General features: G+C 41.1%; 1 protein-coding gene across 4 annotated transcripts in view; it reads right to left on the reverse strand.

Moving 5' to 3' along the window:
• The window catches only part of Exog (exo/endonuclease G), a 49,322-nt gene that overhangs the window by 21,979 nt on the left and 11,612 nt on the right, over positions 1-15,731 (reverse strand). For all 4 annotated transcript variants that reach the window (XR_010039470.1, XM_003464101.5, XM_063225173.1 and 1 more), the window contains one exon: positions 15,295-15,409. Coding sequence is in view for 3 of the 4 variants with exons in the window: in XM_003464101.5 (XP_003464149.1) it covers positions 15,295-15,409 (115 nt within the window). In the remaining variant the exon portion in view is untranslated. The remainder of the gene's footprint in view (positions 1-15,294; positions 15,410-15,731) is intronic.

The following is a 15,731-nucleotide window of genomic DNA, read 5'->3' on the forward strand; positions in this document are numbered from 1 at the left end:
ATAAAAACATGGCCTTGGTTTATCAGACTCCCAGAGATCTAAACAAACAGCTTCGCGAGAAGTCAGATACCACCTCAACACTATTTCTGGTATCACCTGGACTGTAGCTCATTTTTAAAATTAAGTAAATGCAAATGCTTTTGCTCAGAGTTTTGTATGCTTTTGGGCTATCAAACACAGAACTTCTGACTATGCTGCCAAAGTGAACACTCTGAAAAGGCATCGACACAATGAAGAAGCCAGAGCCAAGGTCAGGCTGAGAAGATGACTGGTTGCCTGTATTAATGAGATAACATTATTATGAAGCCTTTTCAAATTCCTTTCAGAAGGAAGGTGAAAGGCTTGAAGTCCTTATCTGTTGTCTAAAAAAGAAAAACTGAATATCTGTTTACTTAATGATCCCCAATAAGATGATATAATCCGCTAAAGTATGCTCATGGCCCTTCCGCCCCTCCCAGAACCCTCCCCAGTAAGAGCAGGTTTCCTGTCCTGGTCACACAGCCCTGCCAGCTAAGGATTCCCTGTTGGGAGCCCAAAGGAGGCAGACAAACAAAGATACAAAGCAGATTCTTTCTGCTGTCCTCAAACTCCTACTCAGTGGCCATCTGCCATTTGTCTCATGCACAGTGTCCACTGCACTGACCAACTACGGGGCTAAAGGGAAGACCCACCCATGGGAAGGGTTTCTCCAACCAACTCTCTCTAAACTGACCGGTTTCATGCAGAAGGAGGTTAATGAAACTAGACAAACAACAGGACAAAATGCTCATTCTCAAAGTCTGTATGCTGCTAGGAACATATGCACACTCATCTAGCAAACATACACTGAAGGTGAGCCATATGGAAGTGCACAAGTAGCCTAGACATTATCCACAGAAGCTAACCGAGCAACCAAACTCAGAGGTCCTGGCCCTGGAACTGCTGGAAACGTAGAAAGGAGTGTAATCAGCCTGCTCTGGAGACCCTGCCATCCAGAGAGAGCGGAAGCCAATACCCACGCCTTCCTTTTAGGTAGACTGCAGCCAGACATGAGTACAAAGCACAGATAACAACACTATGGGTGCTCTGGGAGATGGGGGCCAGAACTGAGGTTACAGCAACAAGGAATCATCGTTCACCAAAGGGTGAGGCTTAATGGGGCTTCAAGAGCTCCAGGTGCCAGCTGGGGACCTAACAGTAAGCAACCTCTTGGCGCCACCTTGCGGGCGTTCCTCAGCACTGTAGCACAGCTCTCAGACCTTAAGGAGAAGACCTCCGTCCCCTTCCTTCCCTTGGGTAATTTTTCTCCTTGCGGACTACCTATACAGCAATTTTCCAGAATATTTAACTGGTCATTCCCATTTGCTGTTCTAGCAAAAAAATGAAGTTAGACATTTTAGGTTCCATGGCTTTATTGCACCGAAATGTACTATTCTAGGTTTGTTTGTCTGTTTGTTTGTTGGTGATGGGAATTGAATCCAAGTCCTTGGCTGTGCTAAGCACATGCCATACTACAGAGCCCATAACTACCTTGAAGAAACTTCACTGACACTGAAATTCCTACTAAGAACCACAAGGTATAATCTCTTCAGCCATAACCTTCTTAGGATATTTCAAAAAGGAGTAAAATACTAGCACTAAAAATAAGTAGGAAAAAAACTTTAGCTACTATCTCTTCTATGATTCAGTCAGCTTTGTTCTCAGGAAACAAACATCTTTAACATGTCTAAAGCAGGAATCAGTCCGATTTAAAATTCAAACCTGTTTCTTTCTTGAATTTAGGACTTAAAACAAAATTCAGTCTTAAAATACTTTAGGGCTGCCTTCTTTGCAGACAACTCAATCTACCTAATGATTACGTTCCACTGCTGAGAGACCTGAAGACTTCCAGAAAATGTCCCTGGACACCAGACAGTCACTAGAGCAACGGGGTGCAAGGGCTCGAAGCTCGCTCAGCTCAAGTCAGGACACCCACGTCTTGTTTCGTTATTCAGCAATCCTGAGGCTGCCTGCTGGGCAACACTGATGGGACACGATGATAGGTCAGCCCAAAAGAAAAGACTTCAAAATCTGCGAGAGCTAAAGAGTTTTGTGTAGATGTCATTCATAAGACAGGATACCAACTGAAAAGAGGGCTTGAAACAGGACAATGGAAAAACGGCATCAAGGAAGATTAAAACAGTGAGGGGTCAAAATGAGTCACAGGAGGAGAAGTCACCAATGATGCTCCAACAAAGGCCTTTTCTGGCTTAACCTGAACAAATCTTTCGTATTAATAGATCAGCAACAACCCTTTCACATGAGATTTAGGAACAAAAATGCCTTATAAAGGAACTTTCACTGCTGTTAGATGACCACAAAGCACCAAACTTTTCTCAAGACTAACAGAAATGGGAAATGCCCTGGATGACCAGAAAACACAACCTGTGCAACAGCGCCCAGCTGGCACTCACTTGTGACCTGAAGTCAGTGTTCTCACACGCTGGCCTGAGCTGCTTTCTTCCACCCAGGAAACAGAAATAATCATTTACTTCTACCCCAAGCCCAGAAGAAGATGGCAAGAAGCAAGACCCAGGCTAAGCCCCTCACTTTAAATATCACATGTATAGTTACCGTCCCTTCACAGAACTAGTAGGCAGCACCTTGAGAATAAAATAAGCTCCTGCTGAATCAGACAGACATATCTGGTGACATTCCCCTACTAAGACAAAAAAGGAAATTCCAAAAATAAAACTGCGGAGACACGTCAAGGGACCAAGTCTTTTCACAGTTGTGCCATCAAGGGAAACAAAGCACGAGTTTCATACACTGGGACTCCGCATTTGAGAAGTGCAAGGGAACAAGAGGGACTCATCAGGTGGAGAAAGTCACCAGGAGCCCTGCGGCGTCCTGCCCCTGCAGCCCCAGCAGGTGCCGCTCTCTCAGACTGCGGGGGTCAGAGATAACCACTAATTTATTATGGAAATAAGCAGAAGTTTTTCCTAAATATAAAAGAGGAGACTTAAAAGAAAAAAGTACTCCTTTATACCCACCACACTAGGCCTGAAGAGTCTGGGGGTGAGTTTTCAACTTCCTGCCCCTCAAAACGTGGCTGGCAGAAATCAGAGCAGCGCGCTAGAGGAAGAGGACGCAGCCTGTGAAGTATCTCTAACACTGCCACCATCACCGCGCTGTGAAGGCTGCAGCTCACGCGCTCACCAGGCATGTTTCATCTTCAGCTATGTTCTATTTGTCTGGAATCAATCTCTTCTGAAACAGCACATCAGAGGAAGCACAAAGATGAGCTCAGCTCCAATAAAGGAGTGAGTCTGATTAAAGCTGTCAGGCGACTCGCTTCTGATAAAGTCACTGCTCCTCCTCTTCCCTCAGGCTCGCGTGCCCTGAAGTCCTACATATTCCAACAGACATTTCTGCCTGGCTCAAGGGAATCCTCCTCATGGCCTATTTTCTGCATGCTAACAAATATTACTTGTGCCTGCTCTCCATCACACCATCTTTTATTACCTGCTAGCCTGAAGTTTTTGCACATTAAGGTCACTGGAGTACTTTCACTGTAAACTTTTTGGGGGAGGGGGTACCAGGAATTGAACTCTTGACTTTGTGTTTGCTAGGCAGGCACTCATGCAGCTGAGCTATATCCCCAGCCCCTACTGTAGACTCTCGAGGACCTCCTAGAACAATACTATGAACGACTGGTGACTGTCTTAAAAGGCAGCAAGGCACAAGTCTGGATCGCCCTCTTTAACAACTGCTAGCTCTATTACTTGGACTTGACCCCTCTAACACTGTTTCCCTGTCTATGAAAGGCTCACCAAGGCCTGGCTGAAAAAGCATATACACAGCTACGTATACACCGCCTGGTGTACATGGCCCCTACTCAATGCCAGTTCAAGTACTTCAAGTAAATGAAGTATGAACACATACTTCATTTACTGCCTGGATAGAAAACTGAATAGATATCCAATTTTCACTGGGTATATTCTCCTAAAGTAAAGTTTAGAGTATAGCTGTAAACAAGCAGTAAACAGGAAATGGCTACGCAATCAAACAAAAACCCTTTCCAGGCATAATTGCAAGGCATTCCCCTGGAGACAGGAATTCACGATTCAAAGTATTCGCTCCTTCAGGAGAACAAACTGATCTCTAGGACTGTGCAATGCTGCTACCACTCTCAGCATCTGAAAAGGACGTAATTTTATCCACATGTTTTATTATGAACTTCCTACTTTTTTTTTTTTTTTTTAATTTTATTTAAGGAGAAAAGAAAAAAAAAGCAGGGAAAGGGTACAAGTTATACAGATTTACAGAAAAAAAATGAACAGTAGGAAATCACTAGTTAATGGATTACATATTGTCATCTTAGAAATAATTGTTCAAGTCACAAAATTAGAGCTTGTAAAGTGGACATTCCATCAATGATACTGCAAACAGTTCTGTTCATTGATCCAATAAAACTCTGTGATATCATTTTCTATCTTATACACTTAAATATACATGCAGTTATATAGTTTGGAGCACTTTCTTTTCTTCTCTTTTGTACCATGACTATTACACATTTTGGGTTTCATTGCTCCCACGGTTCTTATTACTTTTTTGGAAGAGAGTAAAACGAAATGTGACATAACAGAACAGAATCGGTCAAGTCAAAAGGGTGGACATAATAGATAATATAAAAACATAATACAAGGTGATCAACAATGGTTACCATAATGCCTCCCGCTATCTCTAATAGAATTGCCTATATCATTAGTTATAATACAATTGAACAAAACAGTAAAGAACAAAACCGACAAAACCAAAACATTGGAGACATTGTAGGTCTTCAAAAGTAGACAAAAGTCAACAAGAATGGGCGTCATAATGAATCTCATTATCTTCACAGCTGATGCCTAAACTTTCGAACCTGATACTATCCAGCAAAACAGAATAGGGGAACATCAGTTAAAAACCAGATGGTGAGAGTAATACAGGGCTTTAAATCAAGGTAATGAAAAGTCAAAGTGGGTTACTATAATATATCCTGCTATTTTTTTTCCTTTAATTAAAAGGATAAAGATAAAAAAGTAAATAATGGAGTGGAGATTGAGATAAAAGAGGGCATAACAACGAAACAGCGCAGATCAAAACATAACCATTTAAGCAGAATAGTGTTTCACCACCAGATAATCCTAACCTAAAAGTAGTTACCATATTGTTTCTTTCTTTGAAATCCTTGAGTACAACTTCGTATACTGTAGCATTAAGTATATCAAAACAATGTAAAACCATTCAAGAGAATGACAGCATTACAGAGTATTTAGAATCGACTAACAAAATGAACAATGGTTTCTGTATAATCTTCTTGTCTTTAAAAGGTTTTTGCTTATACTATCGTACATAATAAAATCCAATAAGATACAGCCTGTTTAGACCATTGGAGACAGAAGGACAAAAGCTAGATGAGACTTCAAAACAAGATGATACTAAATCTGTATTACCTATTAAGATGTCATTTTCTCCAAAATAGCTGTTCCTATCATCCAATCTTCTCTGCCTCATTTCTGTTAAGCTCTTTTTCTGTCCGTAGCTGTCAGTTTGTCTTCTTCATTTTGTTCTCTGCTCCATTCGTTGTGGCCTCTCTGCCATTATTTCTGGATTCTTTGTATTTTTCTTTTTTTAGAATATCCTGCAATACTCTCTGTAGAGTTGAATTGGTGGTTGCAAATTCCCCCAGTTCCTCTTTATCCTGGAAGCACCTTGTTTTTCCATCAATTTCCAGGGACAGTTGTGCAGGATATCTCAATCTTGGCTGGAGATTATTATCTTTCAATGCTTGAATTATTTCCCCCCACGCTCTTCGTGATTTGATGGTTTGTGCAGAGAAATCTGCTGTAATTCTGATGGGTGTTCCCTTGTAGGTGGTCTGTTTCTTGTCTCTTACAGCTTTTAATATTCTGTTCTTGTATTGAATTTCTGGAATTTTTATTATTATATGCCTGGGTGTTGCTCTGTTTGGGTTGTAGGTAGCTGGGGTCCTGTATGCCTCATACATCCGAGTATCTTTACCTTTTGCTAAATTAGGAAAATTCTCCTGGATTATTTCTGTGAGTAGCTTTTGTAGTTCACTTGTTTGTGTCCCTACTTCTTCTTTTATGTTCTTAATCCGTAAGTTATGGATCCTCTTATCATCTTCTTGTCTTTGTATTATTGCTGTTTGTTTCTTTGTTATTTTTAAGAAGTTTTTCATTTCATTCTCCCATATTACAAGTCTGCCCTCCAGTTCAGATAGTCTGTCCTTAGTTTCTTTCAAGCTGTTATGCCAGTCTTCTATAGACTTCTTAGTATCTTGGTAGTCCCTTTGAACCTGCTTCACGTATTCTATGCTTTCTCTGTTTTCTCCATCAAACAATTCTCCCCTTTTTTTCTGTTCTTCCATTCCACCACCTGTTTTTTCTTGGGTGGTACTTAGCATTTCTCTAACTATTCTGCATACTTCTAGCTTCAGGTCGTTGATAACTTCATTCCTGAATTGGTCTATGAGGCTCTCTATATGGTGCCTTATGTGTATTGGTGTGGTGTCTGCTATTGCCTGTTTCTCAGAATTGGGGGCCGAGGAGCCTTTCTTGTTGCTGCCTCTTCCCATGCTGCCTCTTCTTCTCTGTTCCTTATATATGCAAGCTTATATAAGAGGCCCAGCTTCTCTCCCAGTCAGCCACAGCCTGATCGAATTGCGCCAGTTAGTTGTTCCCACTCACCGCTGTGCACCAGGGAGTTACAGACCAGGCAGCCTACGCATCTCCCCTCCCGGCCACCGTCAGGCTCTGGGATCTGGGTTGGGACAGTCTACCAGGTCTGCCGGCAGCGTCACGCAGGCCAGGCACTTTTCACCAATCCCGCCCAAGAGGGGGATGTGTGGCTGGAGTCCCACCGCGCCCTGCTCCCGCAGGACTGCCCGGGCCCAGAAAGTCCTCTGCTGGAGTCAAACTGTGGTAGAGTGTCAGTTTCTCTCACTCACCTCACCACAAGTCAGTGCACACCTCCCTGCCGTTCGCAGATTGCCGTTCTCAGAGCTTCCGCGCGTCTCTCTCCTTGCCGAGCCGCTGTAGAGGCAGCCAGCCGCCGCGTGGAGGGAAACCCAAATCGCGACTTACAATGGCGCGGTTCCAGCCTCCACACCGAGTCTTTTCTGTTCCTGTTTTAGCACCAGGACTGCATTCCAAGTTGGCTTCTCTCAGCCCAGTTCGTTCCTGAGTCAGCAGAGCATATCTCCACCGACTTATGTCTCCTTAGTCCGCACCATTCCTGGCTTCTGAGCCGAGTCTTTCAGAGAGCCTCCGGTAGTTGCTGTTATCTGTCCGCCATGTTCTCCCGGAAAACCGAACTTCCTACTTTTAAAAGGCCCTGCTTGCCTGAATTTTTTAGCTGGGCAATCTAAGTATCTGTCATACTGTTTGCTCTCTGTGTGAATGCTCTAACTCAGCTTCTTGGTATGTACACGACCTCTTCCCGTCTCTTCTCCTTGTCTAGGCTTCCCCTTTCCTTAGCAAAAAGGAATGGGGCTGAGGAATGAGAGACAGGAAGGGTCCAGTGGGCTTCCCTCCCTAGCAAAATTCTCCCAATTTTATAAACATGCACGGGATAAGAGCACAGCAACCCCTTTACTGTAGACTTCTGGGTCTTACATGCTAGTACACATTTATATAAAATGTGGACCCATTTAAAAACTTTAAATGTCCAGAATTTCAAGACAATTTTGTCAATTTAAGTACTAACAGACCATATTTTGCTTTGCTTCTAACAAATACACTAAAGATTCTTAGGTTTAAAATTGTACTTAAAGTAACACCAAATCTAGCAAAAGTTGTATTACTATAGAAAACTTCATTAGTGGGAGGTCACTCTGATAGCATTCTGAGAAAAACAAAAAACACTGTGACTCTCGAGGGACATGAACTACGGTGAACACACAGCAGCGCATCCGCTCGTGTAACCCCCAGAAGAGCTGGGTGTGTCTGCCTTCCTCACAACCGGAGTTTGCACATCCTCACCTCTCTCAAAAACCGCAGCAGCACAGAAAATGAGGAGGAGAGATCTTCTCGACAGGGACCACTGGAAGCAAGGGGATGCATGCATACCGAGCTCTGAGGGCATCCATCTCATTTAAAAAGCTAAATATAAATATGCAGTGAACACATGATAGGCTGAACATCCGACGAAACACTCTTGGGTCAACTTACTGTCTAGATACTGGTTTCCAAATATCAGTCACTGCTCAGAGGAACCCAAGTCTCCTTAGAGAAATGGCCTCAAACATAGCCTCATGCCAGAAAGCAGGAAATCGTAAAATCAAAAACTGAGGAGGCAAAACAACACAGAAGACGACTTGAAGGGGATCCCGGTGACCACACCTGGGCGATCTGAACGTCAAGATGAGTATTTACAATAAACCGATGGACACACACTGAATAAAATCAAGAATGCTAGCAACTACACTGATAGTAAATTAGAAGCAAAAGATCTAAGAGTGGTAAGAAAAATTAGATTAGAAAGTCATCCTTTGTCAGGTCCTGTAGCAACAATTCAGACAAGAATCATCAAGGGATGTTGGAACTACTGGGTGAGAGTCGAGCATGGTCTCAAAGTATTTCCATACATTACTTACAAATTTCAAGGGGGAAAACAGTGAAGGAATTTGGCAGGCACTACCAGGCATGTTAGCGCATACCTGTAATCCTAACATTCAGGAGGCTGAGGCAGGAGGATCGCTGTGAAGCCAGTCCGGTTACACAGCGAGTTCAAGACCAGTCTTAATACATAGCAATCAAGAAAAAAGAAATTTGGCAGACCTCACTTTAACCAAGTAATGAAAATCAATACCATCAATAACACGACAACCCAACAGTCACAGCTCTTCCTCGTGTAAGACATGCGACTACCTCAATGACGTTCTGCCAAAAACATCACCCATCATGAGAAAACTACTAATGATCCAATTTAAAGAACATACTGCAGAACAGTTCACCCACATTTGAAAACGTGCAGATTAAAGGAAATACAGGGACAGGAATAAAGCTCCACAGCACAGCACCTGCCTGGCAAGTACAAAGTCATGTTTGATTTCTGGTACCAAAAAAATAAAAAATAAATAAAGGAAACAGAGCGACATGACAAGGGATCAGTGAACAATCCTGGCCTGCATACCGATGAGAAAAGAAGTCTGCAAAAGACACCACCGAGGCACCTGGTAAAATTCAAATATTGATTTGTACCAGGTATTATTATTACATGTTGAATTTCATGAATCTGATAGTCTGTGGTTATATGAAAGTTATAGGAAGAATGGAACATAATGCCTGCAATCAATTTGCAAATGGTTCAAAAAGTAATAAAAAACAGGTATGTGCATATCTATATGGGAAAGGGAGAATAAATGTGGCAATTGTTTACAACAACTGAATCTAGGTGAAAGAAACAGAGGAAGCCTTTATTTTGTTCTTAAAATACTTCAATAAATATGGGATTATTTCCAAACAATACATAGAACACACTTGCTTGCTCTGCAAATCCTAATGAATAAGACTGAAGTGGGTTTCCAGGCGAGGAAGACTACCTGAGCATGGGGCTCTGCACACAGGACGGCACTGATGAGGCAAAGAATTGAACCCACACGAGAGTGCTGAGAATCACGGAAGAGTGTGCCAGTGAACCAGGATCTGGTGTGTGTTTCTGGAAGATGTAAGGCAAATACGACGACACTGTTAAGATAAAAAAAAAAGGAGCCAAAGCCCAGAATCTTTACGTTCCTGAGCCACTGTCCGTGAGAAAAAGGTGTCTAAATGAAGAAGTGTGACTTTAAGATCCATTGCAGAATTACCATGCAACAAAAGCAACAACCATGGTTCAGTCCTGAGGAAGAAGCGAGACAGACAGCCTCAGGGTACACAAACTGCCCCCAAGAGTTTGTCACACATGTAAACCCTGTGCCCCACTACCAAGTTTTAGGGCATTTTCAGACAAGCAATCACTCAAAGTTTACCATCTACTGACTCAGGAAAAATGTCTGAAGATACACTCTACACCACAAGAAAAACAAACAAACAAAAAACCGAAGAAGAAGAGTTTAAAATAAAGTAGACCTAGCCTGCGTGGTGACGTAAGCCTATAATCCCAGCACTCAGGAAACCGAGGCAAGAGGACTGCTGTGAGTTCCAGGCCAGTCTAGGCTACACAGTACATTCAAGGCCAGCCTGGACTACAGAGCGAGACCTTATCCCCCCCCAAAAAAGAAAGAAAAGATAAAAGGGGGCCTAAGCTGGGAGCATAATTAAAACGCATGAAATGATAGGTGTGCTGCTGACTTAAAGCTAAAGCTGAGTGCAGCCCTCGCTAGCCTTCCTCCTTGAAGCCCCAACCTCCCGGCTTCTGGGACCCCACTCTCTGTGCCTCCCCTCCCGCCCTAAAGGCGACCCCTGTGACCCTTCCTCCTTCTGGCCTCACAAGGCCAAGTGCTGCAGGGTGCGGAGCACTCACTTATCCTCAAGGAAGGGCTCGTTTTAGCTTTAAACGCCCTTCGTGTGTTCAGCACTGGGGAGACATCTCTGCTTCTCCCTCTCCTCTGAGATCCACACTCACATCCAGCCTACTCAGCATCTCCATGTGGATATCAAACAGGCAAGATCCAACAATATGCTGCATACAAGAAACACATTTAATTCAGAAAGAAATTCACAGACTGAAAATCAAAGGATGAAAAACAACACTGCATGTGGCAGGAACCCAGAAAAAAGCAGGGGTAGCTATTCTATTTACAGACAAAGTGAATTTCAAGCCAAGACTGATTAAGAGAGATAAAGAAGGTCACTACATCTTCATAAAGGGAACAATTCAAGAGGAAGAGGTAATAATCATAAATATATGCAACAAATACCAGTGCAACTAAGTTATTAAAGAAATGAAAAATCATACAAACAATCATAAATATATGCAACAAATACCGGTGCAATCAACTATATAAAAGTCATTAACAGAATGAAAAATCATATACACTCTAACACAATTGTATTGGGAGACTGAAATATCTCACTGTCACAAAAAGACAGATCAACTGGACAAAAAACCAATAATGAAATACAACTAAAGCAAACTTTTGAGTAAATGGACCTGTAGATGTCTATAGAATGTTCCACCCCACAAGATCCGCATACACATTTTTTTCTGCTGCACATGGGACATTCTCCAAAATAAACCACATACTGGCTCATAAAACATGCTTAAGTAAATGCAAAGGAATTGAGATTACCCCATGCATACCCTATGGTCTGATAAGACCACAGTGCAATGAAATTGGAAATCTATAGCAAAGAAAACCACAAGAACTTCATCAACTCATGGAAATTAAATAGCACCCTACTGAACAGCCAATGGGTCATAGATGAAATTAAAGAAGAAATTAAGAGTTTTTACAGTTAAATGATAACAAAAATGCAAGATACCGGAACTTGTGGGACACAATGAAAGCAGTCTTAAGAGGGAAATTTATAGTAATTTCCAAATTAGGAAAACAGAGCAAGCACATATAAACAACTTAATCTTGTGCTTTAAACTTTTAGAAAAACCAAAAGCTCATACAAGGGAGGAAGTTATAAAGATCAGAGCAGAAATTAACATACTGGAGACTAAAAAATAACACAAGGAATAAATGAATCAAAGAGTTGGTTCTTTGAAAGAGTAAATAAAATTGACAAACCCTTGCCATCTTATCAAAACAAGGAAAGAAAAGACTCCAATACACGCAATTACGAATAAAAAGGGCTAAATCACAAACAGACCCTGCAGAAATCCAATCACCCATACCTACTTTGAAAATTTATATTCTAATAAAATACAAAATATAGAAGATGTGGACAGACCCCCTAGATACATATGAATTACCAAAGCTGAATCAAGAAGATATAAAAATCCTAAATAACCCAATATCAAAAAATGAAATCAAAGATGCAATTAAAAACCTATCAACAAAGAAAAGCCCAGGCCCTGAATTCTAAATTCTACAAGAAATGCAGAAAAGATGTACTACTACTACTTTTCAAATTCTTTAATGAAATTTAATGGGAAACAATACTTCTGAATTCATTCTTGGAAGAAGGTATTATTCTGAAATCAAAACAAGAGAAGGACCCAACTAAGAAAGAGAATTACAGGCCACTCTCCCTAAATGAACATTGCTACAAAAATCCTCAATAAGATACTAGCAAACAGACTGTAGCAAATCTTCAAGAAGATTGTACACCATAATCAATTGGGGCTCATCCAGGAGATGCAGGGATGGTTCAACATGCGCAGATCCATAAATGGAATACAACATATTAACAGAGCCAAAGACAAAAATCATAGGAACATCTCAACAGATAAAAAAAAAACGCTTTCGACAAAGTCCAGCACCCATTCATGATAAAAACCCTACAGAAATAGTCTTTATCTCAATCTAATAAAAGCCATTTATGAAGGTGGGCATAGTGGCACACTCCTGTAATCCCAGCACTTGGGAGGCTGAGTTAGGAGGATTGTTGCAAGTTCAAGACCACCCTTGGTTACAAAGTGAGCCCAAGGCCAGCCTGAATCACAAAGTGAGAGCCTGACTCAAAAAGACAAAAAAAAAAAAAAGCCATCTACGACAAAACCAACAGCCAACATCATACTAAATGGACAAAAACTGAAAGCTTTCACTCTAAAATCAGGAACAAGACAAGGATGTCCACTGTTCCCACTTTTATTCAACGTAGTCCTAGAAACTCTAGCCAGAGCAATTAGACAAGAGAAAGAAATAAAATAATAAAGACAGGAAAGGAAGAAGTTAAACTATCATTATTTGCAGATGACATGATACTCTACTTAGAAGACCCCAAAAACTCTACCAAATACTTCTAGATTTAGTAAGCAAATTCAGAAACATAGCTGGTTACAAAGTCAATACTCAAAAATCAATGTACACCAATAACAAACTCACAGAGAGATCAGAGAAACAATACCTTATACAAAAGCATCCCAAAAAATGAAATAACTAGGAATTGCTCTAACAAAGGATATAAAAGACCTCTATATTGAAAAGTACAGTACTCTGAAAAAGGAAATTGAAGAGGATGTTAGAAAATGGAGAGATACCCTGTGCTCTTGGGTAGGAAGAACCGATAGAGTGAAAATGTCCATACTTCCAAAAGTGTTATACAGATTCAACGCAACAAGATTCCAATAGCATATCTCACACAATCAGAGAAAACACTCCTAAAATTCATCCGGAACCAAGAGACCTAGAATAGCAAAGGCAATCCTGGGCAGCAAAGACAAGACACGGGGTATCACAATCCCTGGCTTGAAATTATACTGTGATAAAAACAGTGTGGTAGGACCGGAGATTTAGCTCAGTGGCTTAAGTTCCCACCTGGCAAGTGAGAGTTCGTAAATTCAATCCCCAGTACCGCCAAAAACAAACAAACAAACAAACACTAGATCCAAAGATGAATGGAACAGATTAGAAGATGCAGAAACAACTACAGACAAACTAAGTCACTTTATCTTTGACAAAGGTGCCAAACACATCCACTGGAAAAAAGACAGACTTTTAATAAATGGTGCTGGAAAAACTGGCTATACACATGCCAAAAATTAAAATTGGACCCATATCTTTCACCATGTACTATGCTAAAATCAGAATGTATCAACGATCTTAATATTAAAACAAACATTAAATCTTCTAGAAGATAGAATGAGATTTTATGAACAAAACCCCACAGGAACTATCACAAAGAATCAACAAATGGGATCTCACCCTATTGAAAAGCATTTGCACAGCAAGAGAAACCACCAACAGAGTGAAGAGACAACCCACAGCGTGAGAAAATTTTGCCAGCTGTTCCTCAAACAAATGATTACTATTGAGGACATATAAGAACTCAAAAAAAAAAAAAAATCAATCCTCCCAGATTTAAAGACACAATCCAAAAATGGGCATCTGAGATGAATGCACATTTGTCAGATAAAGAAATCATACGAACAGCAAATAAATACGTGAAAAAATGTTCAACACCATTGGTCATTCAAGAGATGCAAATTAAAACACTGAGATTCCACCTCATCCCAGAAAGAATGGCTAGAATCAAGAAATCAAGCAATAACCAAAGTTAGAGGGGCTGTGGGGAAAAAGGAACCCTTCACTGTTGGTGGGAATGCAGGCAGTGCAATCACTGTGGAAATCAGTGTGGAGATTCCTCAAAAAACTAGGACTCAAGGTCCCATTTGACCCAGCTATCCCCTTCCCGAGCATCTTCCCAAAAGAATTAAAAACATCATACCACAGCGATAAATGTGCACCCGTGTTTATAGCAGCACAATTTGTAATAGCCAGATCTTGGAAACAACCTAAATGCTCATCAACTAAGGAATGGATAAAAAAGATGTGGTAGTTTTATACAAGGGAGTACTACTCAGTCACAAAGAAGGATAAACTGGAGACATAGGTAAATGAATGTTACTTAAGAATATACTCAGTGAAATAAGACATGTGTAAACATAATATTGCTTCATTAGTATGGAAGCTAGAGGAAAAACATGTATATGTGTATATATATATGTATATAAAAAAGTAGGTAGTTACAAAAATATAATTAAAAAATGTCTGAGTTCAGCCCCTTGTGTGTCCTCATGTGGCCTACTACAGTAATGCCTTCACTCCTTCTCTTAGCTCTGAGCTCCTCCCTGATGCTCCCTTTCTCCTCTACCTTCTGCACACTGCCACCAGAATTCTTTTTGTAAAAGCCAAAACAAATCACATTCCCCATGCTCAAAACCAACCCATGGCTTCACAGTGCCTCACTCTGGAAAACCAAGTCAGCAAGCCTCTGGCGCTGTCCTGCCTGCGCAGAGCCCCTCTCAGGAGCTGGTTTCCCTTCTTGCACCATGATCTCCAGTCTCTGTGAATGACACACAAACCCCACAGCCAAGCTGCTGATTACAAACTGCCAAGTGTTCCCCCCTGACTCCGTTTACTCTATCTATCAAGATCTAGTTGAAACACTTGTTCCTTCACTAAGCCTTCCAGTCCACACAGCAGCCTGTCAGTCCTTCCCACCCACACATTAACCTCAACTACAGTAATGCAGTTTACTGCAAACACGCCTGGCTCCTTTTCAAACTGTGAGCTCCAGAGAAGTCAACAGTTGTTTTTTACCCATCACTGATTCCTCTGTGCTTGCAACACTGATAGATGTTTAATACGTACTGTTACAGAACAGGATTATAAGTTCATACAAATAATATAAACCTGAGTGTTAAGGTCCCTACCTGGTAAGTGACTGTCTTCTTTCCATCACTTTTGGTCTGAGGCAAGACCAAAGGTCCCGAGACTATCCAAACGTCTTCAAACCTCTCTGTCAGCTCACGACAGTACATTTCTATTCTGAAAAGCAAAAGCAGATATGTACAATTGTTTTACAGACAGAAATGAAAAGAAAAGCTGCAAGCCATTTCTGCTGCAGTCCCTAGGAAAGACACAAGGAAACTGCATCTGTGAAATTAAATAAGAACACACAAAACATAAACAAATAATAATTTTCCCAAAGTTTTGCTAAAAAAATTAAAAATCATGCAACATAACTATCTACATTCTTCTCTGTGTACACCTAGTATGTATTTTAGAAGTGAAATTCTGAGGGGCTGGGGATTTAGCTCAGCGGCATAAGCGCCTGCCTTGGAAGCAGGCAGTCGTGAGTTCGATCCCC

The sequence above is a fragment of the Cavia porcellus genome, unplaced genomic scaffold (genome assembly GCF_034190915.1).
Source record: "Cavia porcellus strain 051 isolate PalLab524CR breed Dunkin Hartley unplaced genomic scaffold, mCavPor4.1 scaffold_15, whole genome shotgun sequence".
NCBI lineage: Eukaryota > Metazoa > Chordata > Mammalia > Rodentia > Caviidae > Cavia > Cavia porcellus.